The sequence below is a fragment of the Canis aureus genome, chromosome 6, assembly GCF_053574225.1.
Source record: "Canis aureus isolate CA01 chromosome 6, VMU_Caureus_v.1.0, whole genome shotgun sequence".
In the NCBI taxonomy this organism is placed as follows: domain Eukaryota; kingdom Metazoa; phylum Chordata; class Mammalia; order Carnivora; family Canidae; genus Canis; species Canis aureus.
Window position 1 is genome coordinate 8,714,757 of NC_135616.1, and position 26,368 is coordinate 8,741,124.

Consider the following 26,368-nt stretch of genomic DNA (forward strand, 5'->3'; position numbering starts at 1 on the left):
ACCTGCCCAACCCCGTACCTTCACTCCACTTAGCCACTTATCTAAAACTTTTCCAGGTCCAAGGTGGGATCTACATCCATGAGATATTCTTTAACTCGCTTTTTTCCCCCTCTCTCTCCAGTGATCTCCAGTCTCCATTGATCTCCGGTCTCCAGTGATCATTTTTCTCTAAAGTCTTCTCTAGCATTGAGATTTACTCTCTTGCCTGGCATCGGTCACTGATGACTTTTGGATGAAATCTAAATGAATTATAGGCTAGTAAGAAGGCCCAGTCCCTTCATTTTTTTCTTTCCACAAGAATACTTCCAAATAGTCAGCTTTTTTTTCAGCCTTCAGCCCTCAATGTAATAATAAGCATAGTAGGTGCTCAAGAAATACTCGCTAAGTGAATAAACCAAGAATCTAAGAGCTGGACACGTAAGAGGTGTTTCAGAAAATGCTTTGTGGATGACTCAGAGACCTGTTACCCGAGCACCAATCTTGGACTCTGACATTTCTTTATTTTTGAAAACCACTTCCTTGTCTGTGTTTCTTCTTTCCTGCTGGGGACTCGCAGCAGCTCACATCAAAATTAATTCTGAAAGGAGATCAGACATGTGAGCTCCTATTAGTTCTCAGTAGGACAAGTCTGTCTCTCCATAGTGCCTGTAGATGATAAGAAATAACAGGAACGATCTGAGTGTGGACATTTAGAATATGTTCGGGGAGTGTGGGGCAAATTTAGCTGTCGACGGTCCTCGGCTCTTCCACTGATGGAGCCCCCTCTGCAAAGCCCTTTCCACACTCAGCTTTGATCTGCTCGCAGGCCTGCCAACACACCCCGGTTTCTCATCTCAGACCTCAATTATTTTATAAGACACACAATCTAGCTTTGATAGTATACATGGAAAATGGCAGAAGATGCTGGTTGCAGGGGAAAACTGAATGTACAAAAATGAACCCATTTATAAGAGAAAACAACCCCAGTTTTCTCTAATCGAGAGCCTGGTGATTTGTAATGTTCAGAAGAAATGAGGCTGAAGGCAGAGTGCAGGCTGCTTGATATTACCACATGCCATTTATCTAGGATGGAGGGAAGGCCCCACCTGATGTGTTCTACAGAATGCTCTGCAGACTTTTCATCATCTCCTTTCCTCTGTAGTGAAAGCTTTTGGGCTTGAACTCTTTGACACCTTTGAGAAACACAAGAAATGGGCCTGATCGTGACCTTGACACTAGCATGAGTTTACCCCGTTTCCAAACTGAAGTTCTGGAAAGGGATGCTGAGTTCTGCATCTCAGAGGTTCGTCTGTGGGACTTGGGGGGAGTGGAGGCAGAGGCCAGCGCCCGTCCCTTGGGCAGGGCAGGGCTCCATGGGCAAGGACTAGAAACACAAACCGTGGAACCCCTCACCGTGAGGAAACCCAAGGCCAAGTGCTGCCTGTCTGTGGACATGCTGTCCTTGTGCTTCCAAATGTTCCTGCTCTATCCAGGCTCTGCTCAGTGTTTTTCTGCCTATCTTGTTTCCCAAAGAAATCAAATGAGGCTTTAATGTACTGTTACAGTTCGCATTTTCTCACAGGCTCTTTCATCCTTTACATGTGCCACGAAAACATCTGTGAGGCTACCAAGGATATGCTGTGGTGGAGTTGTGGATAAAAGACAGGAGGACAGCCCGGGTGGCTCAGTGGTTTAGCGCCGCCTTCAGCCCAGGGCCTGATCCTGGAGACCCCGGATCAAGTCCCACGTTGGGCTCCCTGCATGGAGCCTGCTTCTCCCTCTGCCTCTCTCTCTCTCTCATGAATAAAAAAAAAAAGACAGGAGGCCCAGTTACATCAAAATTTCAGATAAACAACAAAGCGTTTTTAGGTTTATGTCCCATGCAATATTTTTATTTGCTAAACCTATTGCTTAGTTTCTTGCTTTCTTTTGTCCTGCTTTTGCTCATCATGTTGCTTCTTCCTGGCAGGGGACAAAGCCATGAGGAAACAGAAGTTTTACATCTTGTGTTCGACTCTGCGGTAACAGGTTCCTTCCACCGTGTTCAAGATGCCAGAAAGAAGGCCTGAGGGTCCCTTCTGTGATGTCCTCAAAGCTTCAGGCTAAAGAATGTTTTCTTGGTTGTGTCTTCACAGACGAGGAATTTGGCTGTAGAGTGACATGAGTTGGAAAATGGGGTTCCCCAGCAGAGTGAAGTAAAAGGGTCCCGGCTAAGGGCACAGAGAGAGAAGCAGCAATGGAAAGAGTGTTTTGCCTTTGGTGAGTGGCCCTGGGCCTCCGCCATGTGGACAGGCAGCAGAGTTCAATCACAGCAGCTGATTCCATAACCCATTCCAGAGAGATTAAGTGCAGATGCGGTCCCATGTGGCTCCTGATGAATAGGAATAGAATGGGAGAGTGAGGAAAACAAGCTGGGAGGGGGGACTGGCAAGGTTGAAAGCTAAATTTCATGTTTACCACTTGGAGGGCATTAATTTATAAAAACTTCATTGGTTTAATCCTCACCATAATGCTAGGAATTAGTGTCGCTGTCCCCATTGCAGATGAGGAAACTGAGGCCGGCAAGATTAAGTCATTTACTTACTTAAATAAAGCAGCTCGTTCATGGAGGATACAGACTGGTTCCAGAACCCACTGAACGAAACTGCCTCTGTGTCTGCGGCCTGAGCAATCGGTGATGGCAGGGTGTGTGGAGAGGTTGGCATCACTGAGCTGTTGAAATAAGCCAAGCTCTTCCCCCTGCCCGCTCCTGGAGACCAAAAGGGGCCTGGGTGGACCCATGGCCTGCCACCGGCTCCTCTGGAGCAGTGCTGGGAGCCCAGGCTGGGGAGCCAGGCCAGGTTGATGAAAAGATCAGAGGAAGCAAATGGGTTGTGAATAAATTATGAAACTGAAAAAAATTACATAAGGATTGTTTTTAAGAAAGAGCAAATGAAAGGTTTCAGGTCAGTTTAGTCCAACTAAAGGAAGCTCATCTTTTCCCCCCAAGGCCTTCATTGCTCTCCTGCTACAGTATGTTGTCCTGCGCTCCGAGTTCTTGAGACACTAATGAATCATCACGATTAGCTGGTCTTAGCCCTTTAGTCCTTAGCAGGGTGACAGGAAGTATCCCACAATCCCAGAAATCATCTCAACTGAAATGGCTGGTAAACTCAGAAGGAAAATAATTCCAGGGGGGCCAAATAAGATAACTCCACACAACTCAGAAATCCCTAGGAATGTATGTTGATACTATACTATTACAGAGACAATAAAGGACTCCGCTGGAAACAGATGGGATCTGTCTGATTTCCTCTGATACCCTGACCTAAAAACAAAATTACTGAGGGTAGTAACACTCAGGTTAAGTAGAACAGTTCGGAGTTCCAAAGAGCTCAGTTTGGAAGGAAGCCTCTAAGTAATAAACCATAAATCTTATTGCGGTCATCACCATAAGAAAAACTGGCTATGTCCAAGGCCTATTTGTCTAGAAAAGGATTCCTTTCTTCTTCAGATCCCTTAAGTGAGTTTTAAATGTGCAAATGATGACTATAATTTATACGGAAATTAGAAACTGCTAATGACTTAATCCCTCTAAAATCCTAATGAAGTTCTGCGATATTATTCTCTTAATACAGCTTGGCAAACAGAGGCCCACAGAGGAGAGGAGCTGCCATCCACGGCCCCTGGCAGCCAGCTGTGTAATGAAATGAGATCTCAGATCCTGTCTTTGCACAAAATACCAGATTATTTTTGAGATTCAAGGAATCTGGAAGCTTGGGGGCAAAAAACAAACAACAAACAAACAAACAAACAAACAAACAAAAAGCCTTTTACAGATGACAGCCAGACCTAGTTATTTCTCCTTTGCAATGATTTCTCTAAAAGAAAACACTCCAATGTGTAATTTGAAACTTTCCCTTTACATGGCTTGTTTTCTAGTGAAATCTGAGCAGGAACAGAGAGGTGGAAAGAGGTGGGTTCTGAACACCCTGATCATCACCCAGATTCATTATTTGCTTGGAAAGGGTGACAGAGGTCATCCTTTCCAACAGGCAGGTGCAGCGTTTCCTTTCAGGAAACGTCTCTCCTCCATCCCCTTCCACCTCCCCAAACATCTCCACCCCACCCTTCCTATTAGAAGGTCCACATATCACTGAACCTGTAAATGTTTGTGTCCTTATTGTTCTTTTTGAAAAGCAGGTGCCTGTGCTTTAAACACAAGCGAAGGCTGTGTACATTAAGGAGGAACAAATTTGTAAGTGGAACTGTGGCCGGCAAAGCCCTCCTGTGTGGGTTCTGTGGATCCCTGAACAGCAAAACTCAGCATGTATAACATGCACACCCACGGCACACCCACACCCACACCCACACCCACCACCACCCCCAGCTTTCTGTCTGGACCCCAAAGTTCGGACAGCACTCTTTGTTGCCTGCTCTTCTCTTGCTTTCTCTCCGAATCCTGGTTGCCCCACTTGGGCAGATAATCACAATCTTCCTTACTTTTTCAATACTCCTGTCGTTTTCACTTTGCAGTCGAGAGGACAGAGCCGAGCTAGGAAACAGGATCTCTCCCTCTCTCCCTCTCTCATTTTTAAGATGACGTAGGGAGTTTGGGTATCCTCCCTACCCCCCACCTCCGTCCTAACCCCATTCCCCGAGAAGTGGAGTTTTTCCTTTTTAATGCTCGCTGGTCACCGCACGGGGCGGGGGCAGGAGGGGCGGCCCGGGAAGCACCCCGAGCCGAGCCGAGCCGAGCCGAGCCGAGCCGAGCCGCGCCGATCTAAGCCCCGCGGTCCCTCCCGAGGGGGCCGGTCCCAGCGCCGGGCTCGGCTGGGGCGCGGGGGCATCTGCCCGGGCCCGCGGGGCACCCACCCCGGGGGGGGGGGGACGGGGGGCGGCTCCGCTCCGCCCGCCCGAGTTCGCTGGGGGACAACTTACTGCGCTGGCTGTGCGTCCCCGCCGCCAACTCCCGAGCGGGAGGGGGAAGCAGCCCCGGCCGGGTCGTGCCCGAGAGCGGAGGGCAGGGCGAGCAGAGGAGGGCGCGAGGCCCGGGGCCCCGAGCGCCCCTCGGACGCCGGCGGGAGACCCTCCGGGAGGCACGGCCCCGCCCGGGGCGCAGACAGGTAGTTGGAGGGAGAGGAACACAGCTCCCGGCCGAGGCGGGCGGGGCGGCGGGCGGCGGGCGGCGGTCCCGGGGCGCCCGGGGGCGGGGGAGGCCGAGGGGCCGCGCGCCCCGCGCCCCCCGCCCCGCGCCCCCAGCCCCGCGCCCCTCCCGCCTCTCCCGCGCCTCCCGGTGCTCGCGCTGCGGCTCCCCCGAAGGCCGGGCGGCGGGGGCGGCGGGGGCGGGGGCGGGGGACGGCGGCGGGGGCGGGGCGGGGCGGGGGCGGGGGCGCCCCGAGCCGCCCAGTCGGGCCGGGTACCGACTGCCATCCTGCCGCAATTTCCCTGTGTCATGGCTCCGGTCTCTTAGCAACCGCCGCGAGTCCGGCCGCCCCGAGCCGCCGCCGCCGCCGCCGTCCCCGCCGTCCCCGCCGCCGTCCCCGCCGCCGTCCCCGCCGCTCCCCGCCGCCGCCGCGGGCTCAACTCCACCCGGCGGAGCCCGGCGCGCCGCAGCCGCACAGAAGAGGCGCTGGGGCGGCCCGGGAGCGCCGCGGCTGGGCTCGCGGGGAGGCGCAGGGGGAGCGGCGGCGGCGGGGACGGCTCCCGGGCAGGATGCGGGCTGCGGAGGACCCGACACTTCTTGGAAACTCTTGGAAATGGCTCCCGCCTCGGCAGCGGAGGGGCCCGCGCACCCGGGGCGGCCGCCTGCCCCCGCCGGGCTGCTGAGCCGCGTTCGGCCGGAGGCCCCGAGGCGCGCTCCCTGCGCCCCGCCGTCGGCCCGGGCTGAGAAAAGTTTCTCCATGGTTCCTTTGTGTCGCCCGAGCGCCCGAGCGCCGGCCGCGAGCTGCCCCAGCCTTCCCGGGTAAGTGAGCGATACCGCTGGCTCGCGGTGCTGCCATTTTGAGCGATTCGGTGAGCCCTCGGCCCCCGAGCCCGCCCTGCCCACCCTGCGCCCGGGGCTCGGGTCTGCGCGGCCGCGCTGCGCGGGGCGTCCCCGTCCCCGTCCCCGTCCCCGTCCCCGTCCCCGTCCCCGTCCCCGTCCCGGGCGGGCTGCACCGGCCGCGCTGCCCGCAGGAAGCGAGCTCGGGATCGCCCGCACTCCGCTCCTGCCTGTGCTCTCTCTCCAGAGGCGGACTCCCGGCTGCTGCACTCATGTGACTCCAACATAAATAAGCAGACCAGATAGCAGGGCCGGGGGCTCGCGGGGGGCCAGGACCTGGACCGAGTCCCGGGCTGGCCGGGGCGCTCCCAGCCCACAGGCGGGGGGAGCCTCAGACGCAGAGTGGGGCTGAATCCATCATGAGCCGAGAACTTGAATGTCTCTCTTGGAAGCGGTTGTATTTTTAGACATCCCTCCTTTGCTCCCCCCCCCCCGCCCCATCCTCCATCCCTTAACCACGGAAAGACCAGCACCAGGCAGTAAATTGCGAGGGCAGCCAACCTCGACTGCTAAGTTTGCCTCCCTTCATTATGTACGAAGAAAAGCCTCCAAAGGTGGGTCTTCCCGGCCGTCTGACAGCTGTCAGTATTTCAGGTCAGATGGCAATACATTATGAAGGAGTTCAGCCTCCAGCGGAGCTGAAGGAATGATAAAGTAGGGAGTTAATTACTAGCTATTAAACTAATTTTAAAGATCTATAAACGATTGTTGAAACCCATTCCAATTCTCCTTACAGTCTTGCTACCCGGAGCCAAAGCTGCCTTATCGAAGAGAAATACAAGTGGGTATCCTCCTTCTCAAATATGCTCAGCCTCCTGCTGCACCTGATCAATGCCCAGCCAAATGCTAGCCCTTCCCTAACCTCTGGGAGAGCCACCCTGCCAACTGAGCCTAGCTTTGTTTCTAAAATGTCTGGCTCTTAAATCCTCAAAATAACCGCAGATCTCCAGATTATTGCATTAAAGATGCTGTAGTCTAGGGATCACTTAAAACAGCAGTCTCTATGTTACAACTACACAATAAATGTGCTTATTTTGGGGGGTGACAGATGAACAGTAGCTACTCTTTTTTTTTTTTTTTTTTACAATCTGTACTTACTGGTGCAGCCTCTACTTAAAACAAAATTTTAAAGGCGTATAGATGTATTCTCTCTACCAACCCCTCCCAAAACTACCTAGTATTTCTCTTCTCTGCAACCAAGTTCCAAGGAGACATTGGTTTGCAAACATTGTAAAGAGCTGATTACCGTTTGCTTTTCCACCAGTGGAGAAAAGATTCTGCCTAGATTGACATAATGGAGGGATCAAGGGCCAAAGCTCTTTACCCAGGCACCAATTAAAAGCAAAATTCTTCCTAAATAATCCCACATTTTCAAAGGGTAATTTGTTCTAAAACATGAATTATTTCATAAAGGATAAAATACCAAAAGGCTTGTGAGTGATATCAGAGCCTTTCAAATTCATACAATGCCTCAATTTTAGCATCTCTGTTATAGGAGGGAACACAACCAATGGAACAGAAAATGTTTTACTCTGGGGATCCAGCAGGATTGAGATTTTTTAGAAGCTCACAGATATCCACAAAGATACATCTGTGCATTTACCTACCCGGGCTGTATTATAAACGACTAAACTTCCTATAGGATAGTCCATTGATTGTTGCCACCCTACCTTCCTAAAAATGACCTCATGAGAGAAAGATGAAGAAAAAACAAGCTCTCACTTGTGGGGATGTCATTCAACAAATCATCATTATTATGTAGACTGCTATACCTAGTTAATTACCTACTTATTTGAATATTAGGATTCTGAAGAGTGCTGTTGGCACATTAAAAAGGGGTCAGAAAGCTATTATGGGAGAGTGGCTGTTGGTTTTTTTTTTTTTTCTTTTTAAGATTGTAATTTTCCCACAGGAGAAAAAAAAAAAAAGATCTTAGAGATTCTAAGGGACTTCTCAAAGTCTCTGATGAGATTTAGCACATGATACCTTTAAGGGAGTTCCTCTGGGGGAGGAGAGGAGGCCAGAAGGAAGAGCTCAGTTACATAACCAGTTACCTAAAACTAAATATTCCACCCCAAGAAGCTGTCCAGATGTTTCAAAAAAAAAAAAAAAAAAAGAGATGAGGAAAAGGCTGCTTGCCTGTAGCTGTAGAAACAGCAAGCGGTGGGAAACAACTTTGTGGAGGGATTTATTGTCAGAAGAGTGACGTCGTTCTAGTGTTGTCCCCAAAATGAACTCTTTATTATCTGCAGTAAATAAGTCGTCTGCCTGCCAGTATGTGACCTTTAATTTTCATCCAGTGATGAAAATTGCCTTTGTCTTTATAAAATAATAACTTTTGTGACTGTTTTAGTGACTTTGGGCTAAACATTAACAAATTCCTCTGCTGAGAGCCTTGAGCCTCCTGTACAGCTCCCGTGGCAAGCTTCTGATTCCCACAGGACAAAGGGAGAGGCTTTTGCCAGGGAAGTCCTCAACCACCGCTCTGAGTCCCCACATTTGGTTTCTACTAATGGTCAGCACTTCTTCAGCACTTCCTCAGCTGCCAGCGTTGGGGGGGAGGGGGGGGTTGAGACCAGAGACGCTGGAATATCACCTACAGGGTGTGTGGGATGAGGGGGGTGGGGAAGAAAAGAAGGCGTTCTCTGAGATTGTTTTATCACCTCCTATCAATGACTGCAACAGCGTTTCTCGGCCCTAATCCAGCCACCCCACCCCCTGGTCTCTACATCCGGCACCCCACTGAGTGGGTGGCCCTGGAGTGGGGGGTACCCCTGTGGTGGGACCTGGGAGCGGGACGGTTGCAGAGCGTGGGATGTTGCTGCAGCCGAGCCTCTACCCTCTGACTGTCTTCCTCTGCTTTGCAGCAGGAGGAGGTGGCGGAGCAGCTAGTGGGCAGCTGGCGCCCCCACTACGCAAGCCTCCGCCCCGGAGACTAGCCCCGCGCGGCCCCGGCTCACCATGATCGCCACCGGCGGCCTCCTGAGGATTTCCGCCAGAAAGCAGGATCCCCTCCGCCCCCCAGGCCAGGTCCCCAAGCGCAAGCGGAAAGCCAAGAGAAGGCGCAAGAACGACGTGGTGGTGGTGAAAGGCAAGCTAAAGCTGTGCTCCATCTCGGGGCTCATCGCCCTCTGCGGGATCCTGGTGCTGCTGGTGGGCATAGCCATGGCCGTGGTGGGCTACTGGCCCAAGGCCAACGGGACCGGCAGGGACGGGGCTAAGCAGCTGCCGCCCGCCGCCAGCGGCCACCGCGTCCCCACCGTGGCCAACAGCAGCAGCAGCAGCGGTGGCAGCCGAAACCGGTCCAGGAGCCCCCTGGGGGCTCGGGGGGGCGCCAACTCCAGTGTGGCGGGCGCGCCCCGAAGCACGCCGCCCGCGCGGTCCGCCGCCCCTGCGGCCTCGTCCCCGTCTGCGGGTCTGTTCTTCCGCCTCTTCTCGGGGTACCTGCACTCCGACAAGCTCAAGGTCTTCGGGCCCCTCATCATGGGCATCGGCATCTTCCTCTTCATCTGCGCCAACGCGGTGCTCCACGAGAACCGGGACAGGAAGACCAAGATCATCAACCTGCGGGACCTCTACTCCACCGTCATCGACGTGCACAGCCTCCGCGCCAAGGACCTGGCCGCCGCCGCCGCCGCCGCCGCCTCGGCCCCCGCCCCCGCCCCCGCCCCCGCCGCGGCGCCCCCCGGAGCCCCGCCGCTCAACGGCTTCCTCAGCTACGTGCAGTCGCGGGGCCTGGAGCTGAAGCCCGGGGGCGGCGGCGGCGGCGGCGGCTGCGCGGGGGACGCCTTCGGGGCGGCGGCGGTGCTGGCCCGGGGCTCGTGGCCCCCCCCGGGCCCGGTGGGCGGCGGCGGCGGCGGCGGCGGCGGGGCCAAGGGCGCCGCGTCCCCGCCCGACCTGGCCTCGTCCCCGCGCTGCCCGCGGGAGCCCCCGAGCCTGGCGGAGGCGGTGTACAGCATCTACCGCGAGCGCTCGGGCGCGGCCGGCCGTCGCCGGGCCGCCGCCGCCGCCGCCACCGCCGCCGCCGCCGCCACCGCCGCGCCCGCCAGCAGGGGCGGCAGCCCGGCGCCCTGCAGCCCACCCGAGAGCTGGGGGCGCCAGAGCACCGCCAGCTCCCTCGTGGACTCCTCGCTGAGCGCCTTCGCGCTCCTGCCCTTGCACGGGGACCGCGACGGGGACGCGGACGGGGACGCGGACGGGGACGCCGACGCGGGCGGGGAGGGCGCGAGCTGCAGCTGGCACAGGCCGCCCGGGGAACGTGGCTCTCGGGAGATCCCGCGGGGCGAGCCCGACCTGAGCCTCACCGACCTCCGCGGCGGCCCGGGCGGCACGCGCTGGGCGCCGGGAGAGCTGGGGGAGCCCGAGGGCGCGGCGGCGGCGGCGGCGGCGGCGGTGGCGGTGGCGGCGGCAGCGCGCGCCGCCAGGGGGCAGGGCGGCCGCCTGCCCAGGACCGGCAGGTACGCGGCCGTGCGGCGCCGCAGCACCAGCGGGCTCCCGGACTACCGGGCGCCGCCGTCCCCCGAGCCGCCCCCCGCCCCGCACGGCGCGGAGCTGGACCCGAGCCCTCTGGCGCGCGCTGCCTCCCGCTCCCCGCCCCCCGCCGGGCCGGCCTCGCCGAGCTCGGGGTCCGGGTCGGGGTCGGGGTCGGGGTCGGCCGGCGCGCCCCGCTGCCAGAAGGGCCCCGCCGGCCCGCGGGAGGCCGGCCCCTCTGCAGAGTCGGCCCCGCGAGCGGCGGCCCGTCCGAGCGCAGACTGCGAGGCCGCCGCGGCCCCGGGTGCGCCGCAGAGCCCCGGGGGGAGCCCCGGGGGGGGCCCCGGCCGGGGGCGCCCCGCGGCCCAGCCCCCTCCGCCCGCGCAGAGGCACTTTACAAACAAGGAGAAACTTTTCATGATCTCCCGCTCCCGCGCCGTAGCGGTGGAGGACGGAGACCCGGAAAGCACTGGCATTTAGGGAGAGGAGCAGCGAGAGCGCGGGAAGGAGCCAGAATTGGGGAACCGCCCACTTGAATCGGCGAGTTTAACCTTTCCCTGGTTCCTCGTGGACGTACCCGAGGAAATCATCCAACACCCAAAGAGCTGCGGAATGTTATCCTTGAATTGCGTTCACGAGATTCCTGTAGATAACTCCAAGCAATTATGATTATTTTTTAAAAAAGCAAACTAGTCTTTTATGTCCGATGGTGATTGTACGTTCCATGAAAACCAAATGTATTAAAAGGTCAGCAATCTAGTTCATTAGATAAAACTCTCTTAATTTTCTTAGGATCAAAATAATATATATTTTTTTGAGAGTGACTGCACTTTACTCCAACTGCCCCCCGCCCCCACCCCCTTTAACCCAACCCTGTCCTCTGCCACTGGTTTTGTCCGTCGCTGCTTGTGAATGACAAGCTTTCCTTCTCCTGTGCTTTTGCGGAGCATAGAAGGGTTTGTCTGAGTTCGTTGAGAACTGACCTTCCTGAAGGAAGTCAAAGCCAGAAGCAAGAGTGTGTCAGGGAAGAGCACTTTCCTTGCCCCGCCCCTACTCTGCTCCCAACAGCCCAAAGGCCTCTTTATTTTTTAAAAGGGTATTTACATTTTGCTACTAGGGTATCTAATGGAGAAGGGGAGGGGCAGCATCCAGATGGATTGTTACATCCCTAAGTACACTCTACCAAGTACACAATACTTTATTGAGTATTATCACTCCTGTATTGCAAATAGCGTTATTAAAAATCTTTTTTTTAATAAAAGAAGTTTCCAAACAAAGAGTTAAACATAATATCGCTTCATTTTGCCTTGGAACTAATACTTCTAACACACATGCAGCATCGAACAGGTCAGCTGGTAAATCTAAAATATTTTGCTATGTCACTATATATGATTGTAGCTATCCTCCCTCCAATGCTCCACGTTATCATGACTCCACCCGTTTCCAGTATATTTTTAACTTTTAAATATAGGGTAGTATTGAACATTTGGGAGTTTCTCTTTCAAATAGAATGAAACATTAAATAGTGATTTTCCGTAATACTTCCAAGTTTACCTCAAAGTATTAATCTACAGAGCACCAGGCTTATTAATGGCCCCTTTTCATCCCCTTGGATTTTTTTACTTACTTGGTTTTGATTTTAAGTTCATGATCTTGACTCCATGGCCTACGTAGGCTAAAAAGGTAATGTTTTAATAATTTGGTAGGTAGTTTACACTTGGTTTTACTAAAAGTCAATTAGTTACTCTTCAAGAACAGTAAACAATGTACCTTTCTGATGCCCTCTCCCTTTGGATGTGAAGGCTGAGAATCTCAAGAGTGGTATTACTTTTCTTTTGGCCATTCGGGCATTAGGCTATCACTGTAGGAGGCTCAAATACTGATTTTAAAGGAAAACCAGTCAACGATGTGGTCGTGTTAGTCCCCATGGATGAAGCAGTGGAAAGAGAGCAGATTCAGGAGTGAGACTAGGCCCCTAGCTCTCAGCATTTGCTAGTTGTGTAGCTTTGAACAGTCACAAATGCTGAGTCTCAGTCATTCATTCTATCAAATGGGGATAACTAGACATACCTCATGGAGGTATGAGGGGGTGGGCAAGGAGTTATGCGTACAGAGGGGAGCAGAGTACCTGGCTCAGACTGCGTATTCAGTAAATGGTTATTGTAATTATTATTATTATCGTTATAATAAGTTGTCTGCATGCACGCTGTAGAAGAATAACCCTTCCTTCAAGTTGAGCTCAAGAAAGCCTGGCTAAAATCTGGAATATCCACTTACTATCTGCATAACCTTAGGCAAAAAACTTAATCCCTCTGGGTCTCTGGTGGATGATATAGTCCCTCCGATTGCCTTCAGCTCTAGAAGCTTTACTTCATTTCAGGGTATTTGTTTTGTCCTGGGTATAATCATATTTGTACATACAACCTTGCAAAGTGAATATACTTTGCAAACTACCATTTTAGTGTGACATTCTGTAATCCATTTAAAAGGACCTAATTTATTTCCAGATTGGATCTGTAATTAATCTTATCAACTCACTCTAAAGCTGTGGATTCACTTATTTGGCTCTTCTATAGGACAAGTGAGTTTCCACTAGTAAGAGCAACAAGCAAGTGTAATGATACCTCCAGATAGTGTTAAATTTCATTGGCCTCTATTGTTTTATCATACTTCCCCCCCCCCTCAATTTGTAATTTCCCTAGTTTCTCTTCTCCATTATCTTGTATAATGGGTAATACACTGAGAGAGTTTGGCGGGTTGTTTTAAAGGGAAAACAGGCGCCAGTGCTCTAAAATCCTGTTTCCAGTCCTCAGAAAATGCACTGTAAGGCATTTAGCAAATTATAAAGCCACTACCTCTTAATTTAACTAGAGAGGTGGAGAGAATAATATTTATCCCTTATAAATAATATTTATCCCTTGTCTTAGAAAGTTCAGTCCAACCAAATGACTAGAGTTAACAATACTGATCGCCTACTTATATAAAACAGATTAAACACTTGTAGTTTGTATTGATCTTGTGGACTCAGATCCTCAGAAATTAAATAACTTTGGTAAACTAGCTTAGTATCAAATCAAATCTATCTTATCCATTTAGCAATTTGACTAGATCTTTTTTTGTGTTTTCCCCTGAAGATAAAGAAGTCTAAGCTCAGTTTTTCAAGCCTTGGGAGGAACTCAGGCTTTCATCAGACCTCAGAAAGAATCCTCTGCGATTATGAAGGTGGTAATTTATAATCTTCTCTTTCAGAGGCTCAGAGATCTGCAATAATGCTAGATTTCTACTCACTACTTACTGTGGGCCAAGTTCTGTCCTACATGCTTTATATATATCACCTCAATTACCCCTCATGGCAGCTCTAGTGAAGTAACCTTATAGTCCCCATTTTACAGAGAAAGATACTGAGGTCAGGATGGTGGAGGGCTCGCCCAGGTTACACACCTGCTAAATGGAGGAGCCAGGATTTATTTTTTATTTTTTATTTTTTTAAATTTTTATTTATTTATGATAGTCACAGAGAGAGAGAGAGAGAGAGAGGCAGAGACACAGGCAGAGGGAGAAGCAGGCTCCATGCACCGGGAGCCCGATGTGGGACTCGATCCCGGGTCTCCAGGATCGCGCCCTGGACCAAAGGCAGGCGCCAAACTGCTGCGCCACCCAGGGATCCCAGGAGCCAGGATTTATACAGAGTTCTGAGGATTATCTGGATCTGTTGGCAGATGCAGAACTGAAATTGGCATTTCTGGAGACCATCAGAATATTTTCTACCTTCTTAGCTTCCTGCTAAATCCTTTCCCAGAAACAGTACTTAAGAGACTTGCAGAGAAGTGTTAGGAGGCACAGCCAGTTTAAAAGCTGGAATCTGTGTTTAAGTGTTCAGGGTGGCATGAACAAGGTTTTTCTCCATGTGACTTGGCAGGAATTGTTGGGCTCAAATCAATCAGGATTATTAGGAGGGACTTTAGAGATCGTGGAATTTATCCCCCCTTTATAAATGAGGTTGCTAAGAATTAGAAAGATGGGACAATTTGTTCAAAGGTAAACAGTGGCAGGACTAGAAAGCTAAAATAATTCCAGCCGTTGACACATGCATCCATCCTCCCCCACCGCCCCATATTTCTACCCTGTACTAACTAGTTGGGTGACAGTGGGCAAGCTACTTAGCCTCTCTGTGTCTCAATTTCCTTTTCCATCCAATGGGAATAATAATATTCCCTACCTCTCAGGACCTGACCAAAGATTCAAAGAATTACTATCTGTGTAGAGCATTTGGGACTTGGCCCATGGAGAGTGTCATAAAAAGTTTTACTTAAAATAGAATTAATCTGTTAAAATCATTTTGTATTACCTTCCTTTTTATTAATGGAATAATTTCAGGTTTAAAAATCTAAAGTATGAGGCAACAAAGCATGACTTGGATGGGGGGGGGGGTGTCACATAACCTTTACCTGAGTTTCCACATCTATTAGGTGGAGAGAATAAAGAGCATCTGACTCATGAAATGAATTATTTAAATGAGGCCTAAATAAACTAATATCCTCAAAGAACTTAGAATCACTCCTGGCACAAATAAACCTTCAGTCAATGTTAGCTGCTATTTTTAAGGCAAAATACAGAAAATTAATTAGTAGGCTAAATATACTACTCACTTGTTAGGGACAAACTTACCCTGCATTGAGAAGTCTTTATATAGTTTAAATATATTAGGAAGAAAAATTGGACCTCAAGAAATGAGAAGCTCGGCCCCTGCAATGTCCCCAGTAGAACACAGAACTACTGAGAGCTAGGTATGGGCCCTCACGGTCCCATTGTCATAACATTATATAGTTATGAAAGTGGCCACAAACTGCTTACATGGCTCTATTTCATGAGTATTCCTTTCCGACCAGGAGGCTGGCTGAATCAGGAAGGCCGGGCTAGCCCTGCAGTCCAGGCCCCTTTCTGTTAGAGGAGCGACCTGGGAGGATTGCTCCAGTGAAGACCTACATGGGGCAGGGGCCTGTTGGTCTATTTACATTTCTAGACAAAAGGTTTTTTTCCATACTGGTTTTCTCTTTAGTCATTTTGATTTCTTTTTGAAGATGGGGTTTTGAATTTTTCTTTTTGAGTTACAGAGCTTAAAAAAAAAAAAGCCCTCCAACAACATAAAATTAGAACAAACAAAGTTGATGAATGTGCATTTGGTCAGAATAGCATTTTTGTCAAGATACAAAAACACATTTTACGTTCAAATAAAGAGTAGGATTGATATTTGTGGAGTTTGTTTTCTATAAATCCAGACTATTTATTTTTTATTTTTCGGGTAAAAATCACTGGGTGAATATTTAGACTAAGTTTTTGAATGACTAGCTCTGAAAAGCATTTGGAGACTTGTTTCTCTTCTTAGGGAAATCATCTTTGAGGTTTTTTTTTTTTTTTCTTCCTTCAAAAAAGAAAGTCTCTTTAAATGGATGTGCAAATTGTTTGTTTTTTATATATTAAGTCATCACAAATTGAGGGGTCCATTTGCATTCACAACTTTAGTCAAACACTGCCTGCCACTCGCCAAACCAAGTGAGTTTCTTATTATGTGTGTCATCTATTTCTTTATGATGTCAGAAAAGCACTGGGCTGTGGATCTATATATGGTCATGAGACACAGTCGGAGTTATAAATGACTGCCCTCCTGGGAATTTAGCCTTCACCCCTGAGCTGGGGGGCACGTTAGGATTTCTACCACCTGAAAATATATTTATTCAACTTTAAACTGACTCTCAACCCACCCCATCAATAATGCCAGCCTATGTTATGGCCCTGTATGACAAACAGGATGGGCGGCTGATTCATTGCTAAGAGAACAGAGTGTTTCCTGCTCGTGATGTTGCCAGTCAAAAGACTAAAAAAGCTTATGCAAATTCACCTGCAATATCATGAAGCAGCATGCACCTGTCTCAATAACCTTCATGGCTTTACCTTTGCTTCAGACTCCACGCTGTGACTGAGCCCCATTAAGGGCAAGAAGGTTGACTGTCAATCACAAGGGAGGAAAATAGGAAGCAGACCCAGAGGTGGAAGAAAAGGAGTCCTGTGAAAAAAGAACAAAAAAACATGAAATAAGATTGAAGTCACAATGAAAGCTTTTTGTTTCACATATGAGTATGTGGTCATTTGGTTTGGAGATCATGGGTTTGTAGACAAGTGTCTTAAAATGAAACATTACAGTCACTTTTATTCCTTAGAAAATATTTTTTCAGCAAATGCATGGTTGGACATTAATTTGTATAGTTTTCAATATTTCAGAAATTCAGCGCAACATTGTGTCACTGACACAAATCCACTTATTCTAAGAATTGCTAAACATCTAATTTTGTTTGCTAATGGAAAAGAAATGGGAAGATATAAAAAAATTGGTCTTACATTGAGAAATTTGAGTATCTTTATGTCTATACTTTCAAAGGATGAAAATATCAGTTATAATTGGTGTATTAGGTCAACTGAAGCAAGGCAGGCAAAAAAAAAAAAATTCTTTGCGTTAGTGTAGGTCTTTGGCCATTGCTTTGTTTTATGTGGTAACTGCCTTATTACTCTGTTTTTCAGACATAACTGAAAAGAAATAATTTCTTTTCACTTGTAGGAGTAAACAGCTTTGTCTGAGGCAGTGAGTTGCCCTTTCAGTAAAATACATACTTCATTTTGGGTTAAATTGTTCTATCTCTCTTTCAAGATACATTTTTAACTGCCTATCATAAGTCAGGCAGCACTTTGTTGGGTGGAAAGGATTAAACTTTAAGACACAATTCCAGATCACCGGATCTTGCAGATCTTCTTGACACAGGCGCATAACCGATGATTTGAATATAATGTAAGTGTCACGAGTATCATGATGTGGACCCTGGCAGATGAATCTTGAGAAATGAAGAAAATGTCAGCGAGGTGCAAGAAGGTAGGAATGATGTGTCAAACAGTGGAATCAGCATGAGCAACTACATGGACACAACACAATTCAGCAAGCTAGATATGTTTCATAAGACAACTATACTTGACTTTCCCTAGAATCCCCACAACTTCAGAGGGACATGTTTATTTTGAAAAAACAAAAAACAACAAAAGCCCAATCTATTTGTCTATCTATCTCCTTTTATCAGTAGTAGAAACATTCGGAATTAAGGTGGAAGTGATTTGGGCATTAAAATACTCCAAATGTCTATTCTTTACCATTAGACATTTAATTATTCCCCATTTGTAACTGACTTCAACTAGCAAGAATTCTTTCCTGAGAGGTATCAGTACATGGATGTTTATTCCATATTCTCATTGGAACTAAACTATATTTATGAGCAAGAATGATTTGTGCTGAGTTATATACTGCTTTAAAATAACAATTTAATTTTAATGTTCAAGTCCTGGAAATCATTTCTCTAGATGTGTTATAAAGGGCTAAAGCTGAGTGGGGAACCTGCCATTTGGCAATGTTTGTGTGTTTCCGGCATGCTGGATAATGTTGCCTTGATCCCTGTGCTGTGAGCGTTGGAAACAGCATAAACTTGAGGATATCTTAGTGCAGGGCATTTTTACAGAACTTAGACATGGTAACTGAATGTATTTCTATGTCAATTTGCAAAATCATTTATATCAGATCAAAAATAATTTATCCTTGTTAATTAAGCATCCCATTTGGATTTTTTCTCACATCCATGTTCTTAGCAAAAATAAAAATTATTTCAGGCCTAGTTATCCTTTTGCAAATGTGTATGAGATATACACCAAAAAGACCATGCTTTCTAATTTCTAAACAGGCAATAATTTGGGGATGGTTACTGAAACCAGATTCAGCCAGAATAATGGTTCGACACTGTATGAGTGCAGCCTAATAATTCATTTACTCACCAAACTGCTGACTAAAAGATAGCTCCCCCCCAAAAAAATCTACTTTTCAATATAAATATTCTATTAAAGTAAACAAAAATATAGTATCCTTCTGTTTTTTGGAATTCCCCACATTTGTTTCCTCCAGGCTCTTTTTTAGTGCTTAAAACAGTGAAGGCAAAAATATATAATGTGTTTATTCTTTTTTCTAATCCACAAAAGTGAGAATTTTGCAAAAGCGCTTTCCCTTGCACATAAAGTTCAACAGATATTATCAATTGCGGTTTTATTGTCAGAGCCACTAAATAAATCTTTCATAGAGATATATTTATGGGTAAGAGGCTTATAATTTGGAAATACTGATAGATAAAGTACTATGGCTAATACAGCATAGTAAATGATGCCAGGAAGCAAATTGAATTCTTGATAGAGCAAGAAAATTCAAAAGACTAATTTGGTGACCTAACTGCTAATCCTTCTGCTTATATAACCACACATCTCAATGTGTTTGGAGCACAAAATATTACCTCAGTGCTTGCACATTTGATTGTACAATTTCTTCCATTTGTATCCTTAATTTCCTTTCAGTTTCATGCCTGAGAACATTTCTTGAATTATCAGTCTTGCTTGCTTGGGATTACTACTTTAGAAAAAAAAAAAAAAAGAATGCATTTATAATAATATTAGCAGAAGTAATAATAATAACAATGGGCTTAAAGGAGACCAAAAAGTAATTTGAGTACCTTACTAATAATATAGTAATTGCACTCAATTTTTTATATCTTCTCAAATAGAGAGAAACGTGCTGCCAAAAAGCCAAACCACGATGAAAGTGCATGTTTGCAATCTCCTCATTTCTTAGATCCCACAAATGTTGGACTCTCAAAAACTTTTTTATTTTTATGGTGTATTCTAAGCTGGGATATGGGAGTGAATGTGTTCCAAGATTTCTTTTATTACAAAGTGGATGAGAAGGAAATTTAATAATGCTATAACTGCTTTAAAAAATGCCAGCTTTGATAAAGTCAATGGCAATTAAACATTACACTTACAAATAAATTGAACAGAGCATCTGGCTAGCCTGTAAGTATGAATCATCTCCAATGGAAGTACCAAATACTAGCAAGATAAATATAAATAAAATGATACAAAAAGAAAAAAAAAACGTATTTCAGGCATGATTAGAACCATGAGTAAAAATAATCCAAGTTGATGTGTAGCAATTTCTAATGCAACATAATTTTAGAAAATTATTTAGTGATTGTATAACTGTGACATGCCTGGAAAATGTTAATTAAACTGGTTTACACAATGGTTGAGATGTATAATTATTTAGCCATGCTCCCACAGTCATTTGCAAGGAAATTGTAAGCTCCAATTCTAAAAGGCTGTTGTGGATTGTAACCCCTGGAGCTGGTGGTTGAATGTATAGCCTTTTCTAGCCCCTGAAAATGAAGAGGTCCTCAAAGTGTCACAGGCCTGCCTCATTCTTCTCTGATTTCCTTTACGCATGTTAGGAAAAACAACTTCACTGGAAATCCCAGTGTTGTTTAGCTTACTTCGTTCATGGAAGGACAGCAATAAGATACCACCTGGGTGTCAGAATGAATAATCCAGCCACTGGATTTTTTGACTCATAGGTACTCCATAAAAATCTTAAAGACAGGAAGGAGAGACTGTTGAGAAGATGAGCCAGAGAACACATCTTAAATCTAGAACATTTTTACTGTAATGTCCTAAAACTCATACGAGTGCCTGAGATTGATTTCTGGATCTTGGCCTGGAATTTGGGAATCAGGCTGTTGAAATGAAAACTGGGATTGATGATGGAAGCATTAAGTGGAAGGATACCATTAAGTGGAAGGAAGCATTAAATGGGATCTTGAGTTGCAAAAGTTACAGACCAAAAAGGTCTCAGATGTGTGTACATATGATATGCATCAGTAAACTTACAGCAACATAAAGCAAAGTCATCTTTGCAACTCACTGCCTTACGGTGAGGTCTGTGAAAAATCACACGGTAAGAAAATCCTTGCTTCAGTTCTCTGACACAGATGGCAACTTTAAATTATCAACAAATACTCTAACTTTATTTCTTTGCAACGGCATTCTGTTATAGACCAGGCTCATATTTATACTAGCAAAGTAGATACATAAGCCTCAGTGAACAATCCTGTGGTCACCTGTTATATTCTATTTTGATTTTCATATAGAATAGTTTACATTCTCATCATGCCCACTATTGTCAATAGGAGGAGCGTAAGCGAAGACTCACATGCTTGAGAGCTCCAGGCCTTGCCAAGCGGGCTTCGTAAGACTAGAAAAAAAACCATAAACGTGAAGTGAACCAAACAAATGTCAATTGTACATGCACTGGAATTGATTTCAGACTCAATTTGCATACCTAAATTAAAATAGGAATAATTCATTGTGCAACCACGTTGCTCAGTTTGAATATACAGGATTTTTTTTCTAGACTCTATAATTAGAAAATTCAGATATGGTCAAAATAATTTTGATAGTTTACACTTGTTCTGATGCCAGCTGGGGGTGTTTGTAAGGGAAGATTGGCTGTGGAGAGTGTTCAAAGAACTCTTCTCAAAGGGTAACACCATAAACATTCATTTGTGGTGATGTCATGCACTTGAAGTGAACTGGATTCTCTCTAGTTTAGACTTCATAGAAATAGACTATGAATTTCTTCTTGAATTTCAAGGTAGAATATAATCCTTGTTCACAAAACAAGCAAAATACAGCAATAACGATGCAAATTTTATCTCATGTCATATTATGCCTGCGGAAGCTCATTTAAATAGTATTTTTCACTCCAATTTTGGTTTTTCATAGACCACAATAAAGGGTTCAAGATTGGGCCTAATTAGCAAAAACATATTGGGGACTTTACCACTGCTAAAGAACGAATCAGTTAATTTAGGTTAAGAACAATCTATTCTGTTTTATCCTCATTTGAACACCTGCATTGATCATGGCCAAATCTCCCTTGAACTGTGCACTGCCACGCTAGAGCTCTGGTGGGCAATTTCAAACCATTTTAAACCAAGTCAGCATTTAAACTATATCAAGACCCCATTTTCAGTGTTTTGTGTAAAAATCACTTTATCATGCTTTTATCCATACATGACTCCGTATCTTCTTCACACTTTTTATGGTTAATGTTCTAAAATTTTAGATTTCCCTGCATCTTGCTCCCCCTACTGTTGAGTAGATGTAGGTATTCCTTAAAGTAAAAATAAATACCCTCTTCAAGATACATGCTTTTTTCTATAAAAATAATGCCCTTCCTTGTTACCCTCTCCCCCTAAGATGTATTCTTATTACCTGTAGTCCAGGTAGTAAGTATTTTTATCCCCATTATTCCCACAGATAACATAATCTCACTCTGTGTTCTTTCTGAATTCTTTTATGTACCTGGGTTCATATCCTAGAAATGTGAACAAATGTCCACTGCAAGGCTCCCTTTTTCTTGACCAGAGTACTAATTGCTGGCCTCATATTCCACCCTTGTTCCTTTTATTTGTCCATTTATTTAGCAAACATTTATCATAAACCTTCTAATTTTCAGACTTTTTGTTTAACAATGAAGATAGCAAAAGGATGTGTACTTTTTGACCTTGAAATATCATATTCTAGTGGAGGCTACTGGTGTGCAAAGGAATAATATTTACGTGTGATAAGTGGAGAGAAATTGCATAGGTGTGTGTGTGTGTTAAAAAAAATCAGAATCCATCTGTCATCAACTTGGCATCCATATACACCCCTTTAGCCATATTTAACTTCCAAATAAAGACATAAGACGATCATGTGTCTACCTAACATGATAAAATGATCCCTCACACAACTGAATACACACTTATTCTCTCTCTTAAAAAAACAACATAAGTTCAGTGGTTCTTTGAGTGATGTTCATTTTTCTTATTGCTGAGTCACATCCAATCCTCTGCCATCCTGTACCCTAAATATTAAGATCTGAAAAAGTTAACCACTGTTAACCTATCATGAGTTAGACAAATGAAAAGCTGGAGTGAGGAAAAAAGAAAAAAGAGTGTTTATATTTCATATTCCCTTCACTTTTAGCAAGCACATTGGCTGGTTGTGGTTCCCTTCCTGGTGGATGATCCAAACCTTCATTCTTGAAAGTTCTGTGCCAGGAGCATTCCTGTCTACGTCAGTTTGTTGTAATTTTTCTTTATAATATATGAGAATTAAAACAGGCACCATCAGAATCTCCTGCATTCCAGATAACCTCATTGCTAGCATTGTGTAATAGCAAATGTCTCCTTGATGGTCAGAATCAACAGCATTACCTAATACAGTAACTTCCTCCTTTGCCTGTAGGTTTGCTGGCATGGAGCCCCCAAGAAGCCACATGGCAGTCTTAAATTCCAATTTACTGGAACCCAAACTGTGTCCTTTGTTGAAAGTATTCCTTCCTTGGGAACTAAAATCTTTAGATCCAGCAGAACTCCAACCTGCAGCCTGTCAGAAGCAAAGATTTCACTAGTAAGTTGTTAAGGGTAATAGTGAGAGCAATCACTCCCATTTCCATCCCTTGATTATTGGACACATGAATCATGGCTATGGGAGAAAGATCAACACATCCTGGCTGCTGACTCAGAGAACACCACACACATTCTAGAGAATATTCTCCAGCCCTACAAAGTATTGCCACGTAGCTAGTGCTGTGACTTGGTCTTCAAAAAGCCATTCTACTATTCAGGCTGGCTGTTGAGATGACTGAAACTGGTGAATTTTGTTAGCATTAGCCTATTGCAGGATATTGTCAGAATCAAAACTATGGAATATCATGATCGTGCAAAAGGCCTTCTCAAAGCCTACAGATAGAGTTTTAGCGGGAACATTCTAGCAGGGAAGACACATTCTTAGCTAGACATGTGTATGTTCTAGGGAGAATAAAGCACTGTCCCTCCCTTGAAGAAGTAACCCAATATAATCAAACCTGCCTCCATTTGGAGGGCTCACTATGGTCTCTGCCGTCATGATCATCCATGAACCCATCAGACAATAATAGAAGGAAGGAAAATGATTGACATTTACAAAATGGGTCATCTTGTCTACCTGATTATTAAAATCCTCTTCTCCTGAGACTATTCTTTGGTGAGCATTTATATGGGACACAAGTACCTTCATACTCCGTGTTCATTCAAATAGGACTATCCACGTATCTCTTTACCGAGACCTTCTTGTCAACAATTTTCCAGTTGTGGCCCTTCTTAAATGCCTTACACTTATATCCTGAATAAATGCAGAGCCATACTTCTGGGCTGTCTTCCTCCCAGCCAAAATGAACACCCAGGCACACTGCTTGAAACTCTGCCCACAAGAGGACTTACCTTTATCGATATGCTTCTAGACCACCCTGGAACAGAGCTGTATTGCTGCTCTTGTTCAATTTTTTGTGTGTGTGTCGTAAATTACACATAACATAAAATTTACCATCTTAACTATTTTAAGTGTACAGTGCAGTGGTATTAAGTACATTCACCTTGTTGTACAACCATCACCATCATTCATCTCCAGAACTGTTCATTTCATACAACTGAAACTGTATACCCATTAGGCAACAACTCCCTATTTCCTCTTCCCACAAACTCTGGCAATCACCATTCTACTTTTTATCTGTAAGATTTTGACTACTCTTTAGTATTTGTAACTGGATTATTTCATTTAATCTAATGTTCTCAAGGATCATCCATGTTTAGCATGGGTCAGAATTTCTTTCCTTTTTAAGGCTAAATAATATTCCATTGCTTACCTATTCCATATATTGCTTATCCATTCATCTATCAATGGACACTAGATTTGCTTCCATGTTTTAGCTATTGTGAATAATGCTGTATACTATAGATGTATAAATATCTCTTTGAGACTGCTTTCAATTATTTTGGGTATATAGCCAGAAGTGAAATTGTTGAGTCATACATTAATTCTATTTTTTATTTTTTTCTGAGGAATCACCATTCTGTTTCCATAGCAACTGAATGATTTTTACATTCCCCACCAACAGTGTACGTGGGTTCTACTTTCTTCATGTATTTACTAATGCTTGTTGTTTTCTGTTTTTTTGTGTTTTTTTGTTTTTTGTTTTTTGTTTTTGTTTTGTTTTTTTTTTAATAGTAGCCATCCCAGGGCAGCCCCAATGGCCCAGCGGTTTGATGCCGTCTTTAGCCTGGGGTATGATCCTGGAGACCGGGGATCGAGTCCCACGTCAGGTTCCCTGCATGGAGCCTGCTTCTCCCTCTGCCTGCGTCTCTGCCTCTCTCTCTCTCTCTCTCTCTCTCTCTCTCTCTCTCTGTGTCTGTCATGAATAAATAAATAAAATCTTTAAAAAAAAATAGAGGTCATCCCAAAAAATTAAAAACAAAATAAAATATAGTATCCATCCCAATGGGTGTAACGAGAATCTGATTGTAGTTTTGATTTGCATTTCCCTAATTATTAGTGATATTGAGTATCCTTTCCTATGTGCTTATTGGCCATTCCTATAACTTCCTTTAAGAAATTCTATTCAAATTCTTTATCCATTTTTGAATCAGGTTGTCTTTTGATGTTGAACTTTGGGAGTTCTCTATATTCTAGATACTAATCCTTTATCAGATATGTGATTTGCAAATATTTTCTCCTATTCTATGGGTTGCCTTTTTTACTCTGTTGATAGTGTCTTTTGATGCACAAAATTTGAACATTTTTATAAAGTCCAATACCTCTATTTTTTCTTTTGTTACCCACATCTTTGCTCTCATATCCAAAAATCCACTGTTAAATCCAGTGTTATGAAGATTTTTTTCCTATGTTTTCCCCTAAGAGTTTTGTTGTTTTGGGTCTTACTTTTAAGTCTTTGATCCATTTTGAATGAATACATATTTTGTATGGTATTAGGTAAGGGTCCAACTTAATTCTTTTGCATTTGGGTATCCAGTTTTTCCAATACCATTTGTTGAAAAGATTGTCCTTTCTCCACTGAATGGTCTTTTCACCTTGTCAAATATCATTTGACTATATATGTCAGGGCTTATTTCTGGGCTCTCTTTCTATTTCATCGGTCTACATATGCCAATATTATAGTGTTTTGATTATTATATCCTTGTACTGAGTTTTAAAATCAGGAGGATGAGTCTTCCAATTTTGTCTTTCAATATTGTTTTGGCTATTTAGGGTCCATTAAGATTCCACATTAATTTAAGGATGTGTTTTCCTATTTCTGTAAAAAAATATGATTGGGATTTTGATAAGGATTGAATTGAAGCTGTAGATCACTTCAGATAGTATTGACATTTTAACAATATTAAATCTTCCAATCCATGAACATGGGAAGTGTTTCCATTTATTTCTGTCTTTAATTTGTCTCAATAATGTCTTGTAATTTTAATTGTACACGTTTTCATCTCCTTGGTAAATTCCTAAGTATTTTATTGTTTGTGATACTATTGTAAATGAAATTGTTTTTATAATTCCTTCTCAGATTGTTCATTGTGTACAGAAATGCAACCAATATTTGTGTGTTCAATTTGTATCTTGCTGATTTGCTGCATTCATTTATTCTAATATTTTTTGAAAATATTATTCTAATATTTATTCATTTATTCTAATGTATTTTTATTTTAAGATTATTCTAATATTTCTACAGACAAGATAAAGTCATCTACAAACAGATCATTTTACTTCTTCCTTTCCAGTTTGAACAACTTTTATTTTTCTTTCCTAATTGCTCTGGTTAGAACTTCCAGTACTGTGTTAAATAGAACTGGTGAAAACAGGCATCTTTGCCTTGCTTCTGATCATAGAGGAAAAGCTTTTAGTCTTTCACCACTGAGCGTGGTATTCACCGTAGGTTTTTCACATATGGCTTTTATTATGCTGAAGTAGTTTCCTTCTATTCAGAATTTGTTGATTTTTTTTTAATCATAAAAAGGTGTTGAATTTTGTCAAATGCTTTTTCTGCATCATTTGAGATGGCCCATTTTTTCCCCTGCATTCTTTTGATGTGGTGTATTACTTTGATTTTCATATGAT

The 26,368-nt window shown here is 45.0% G+C and overlaps 2 protein-coding genes and 1 long non-coding RNA gene across 8 annotated transcripts; 1 reads left to right on the top strand and 2 right to left on the bottom strand.

The window, feature by feature from the left end:
- Positions 1-1,841: 1,841 nt before the first annotated feature.
- On the bottom strand, positions 1,842-5,863 carry LOC144315344 (uncharacterized). The gene is made up of 2 exons (XM_077899744.1): positions 4,900-5,863; positions 1,842-2,350 (listed from the first exon to the last, which is right to left on the bottom strand). Exons 1-2 carry the CDS (start codon positions 5,861-5,863, stop codon positions 2,322-2,324), a joined length of 993 nt encoding a protein of 330 aa, XP_077755870.1. The 3' UTR covers positions 1,842-2,321.
- TMEM200C (transmembrane protein 200C) lies at positions 5,350-19,630 on the top strand. Of its 4 annotated transcripts, none has more exons than XM_077900053.1 (4): positions 5,350-5,923; positions 6,738-6,782; positions 8,355-8,516; positions 8,869-19,630. In XM_077900053.1, the coding sequence occupies exon 4, from the start codon at positions 8,963-8,965 to the stop codon at positions 10,949-10,951; it is 1,989 nt and encodes a 662-aa protein (XP_077756179.1). In that variant the 5' UTR covers positions 5,350-5,923; positions 6,738-6,782; positions 8,355-8,516; positions 8,869-8,962; the 3' UTR covers positions 10,952-19,630. The 4 variants fall into 4 exon arrangements, with proteins under 4 accessions (XP_077756179.1, XP_077756182.1, XP_077756178.1 ...); XM_077900055.1 differs by lacking the exon at positions 5,350-5,923 and adding an exon at positions 6,102-6,555; XM_077900056.1 differs by lacking the exon at positions 8,355-8,516.
- Positions 13,989-24,271, bottom strand: LOC144315475 (uncharacterized). 3 transcript variants are annotated; one of them, XR_013381176.1, is made up of 5 exons: positions 24,111-24,271; positions 20,592-20,633; positions 18,844-18,959; positions 16,424-16,535; positions 13,989-14,180 (listed from the first exon to the last, which is right to left on the bottom strand). It is a non-coding gene; the product is annotated as an uncharacterized LOC144315475 (long non-coding RNA). The 3 variants fall into 3 exon arrangements; XR_013381177.1 differs by lacking the exon at positions 13,989-14,180 and having other exon boundaries at positions 16,423-16,535; positions 18,844-18,956; XR_013381175.1 differs by lacking the exon at positions 13,989-14,180 and having other exon boundaries at positions 16,423-16,535.
- Between the last annotated feature and the right edge of the window lie 2,097 nt (positions 24,272-26,368).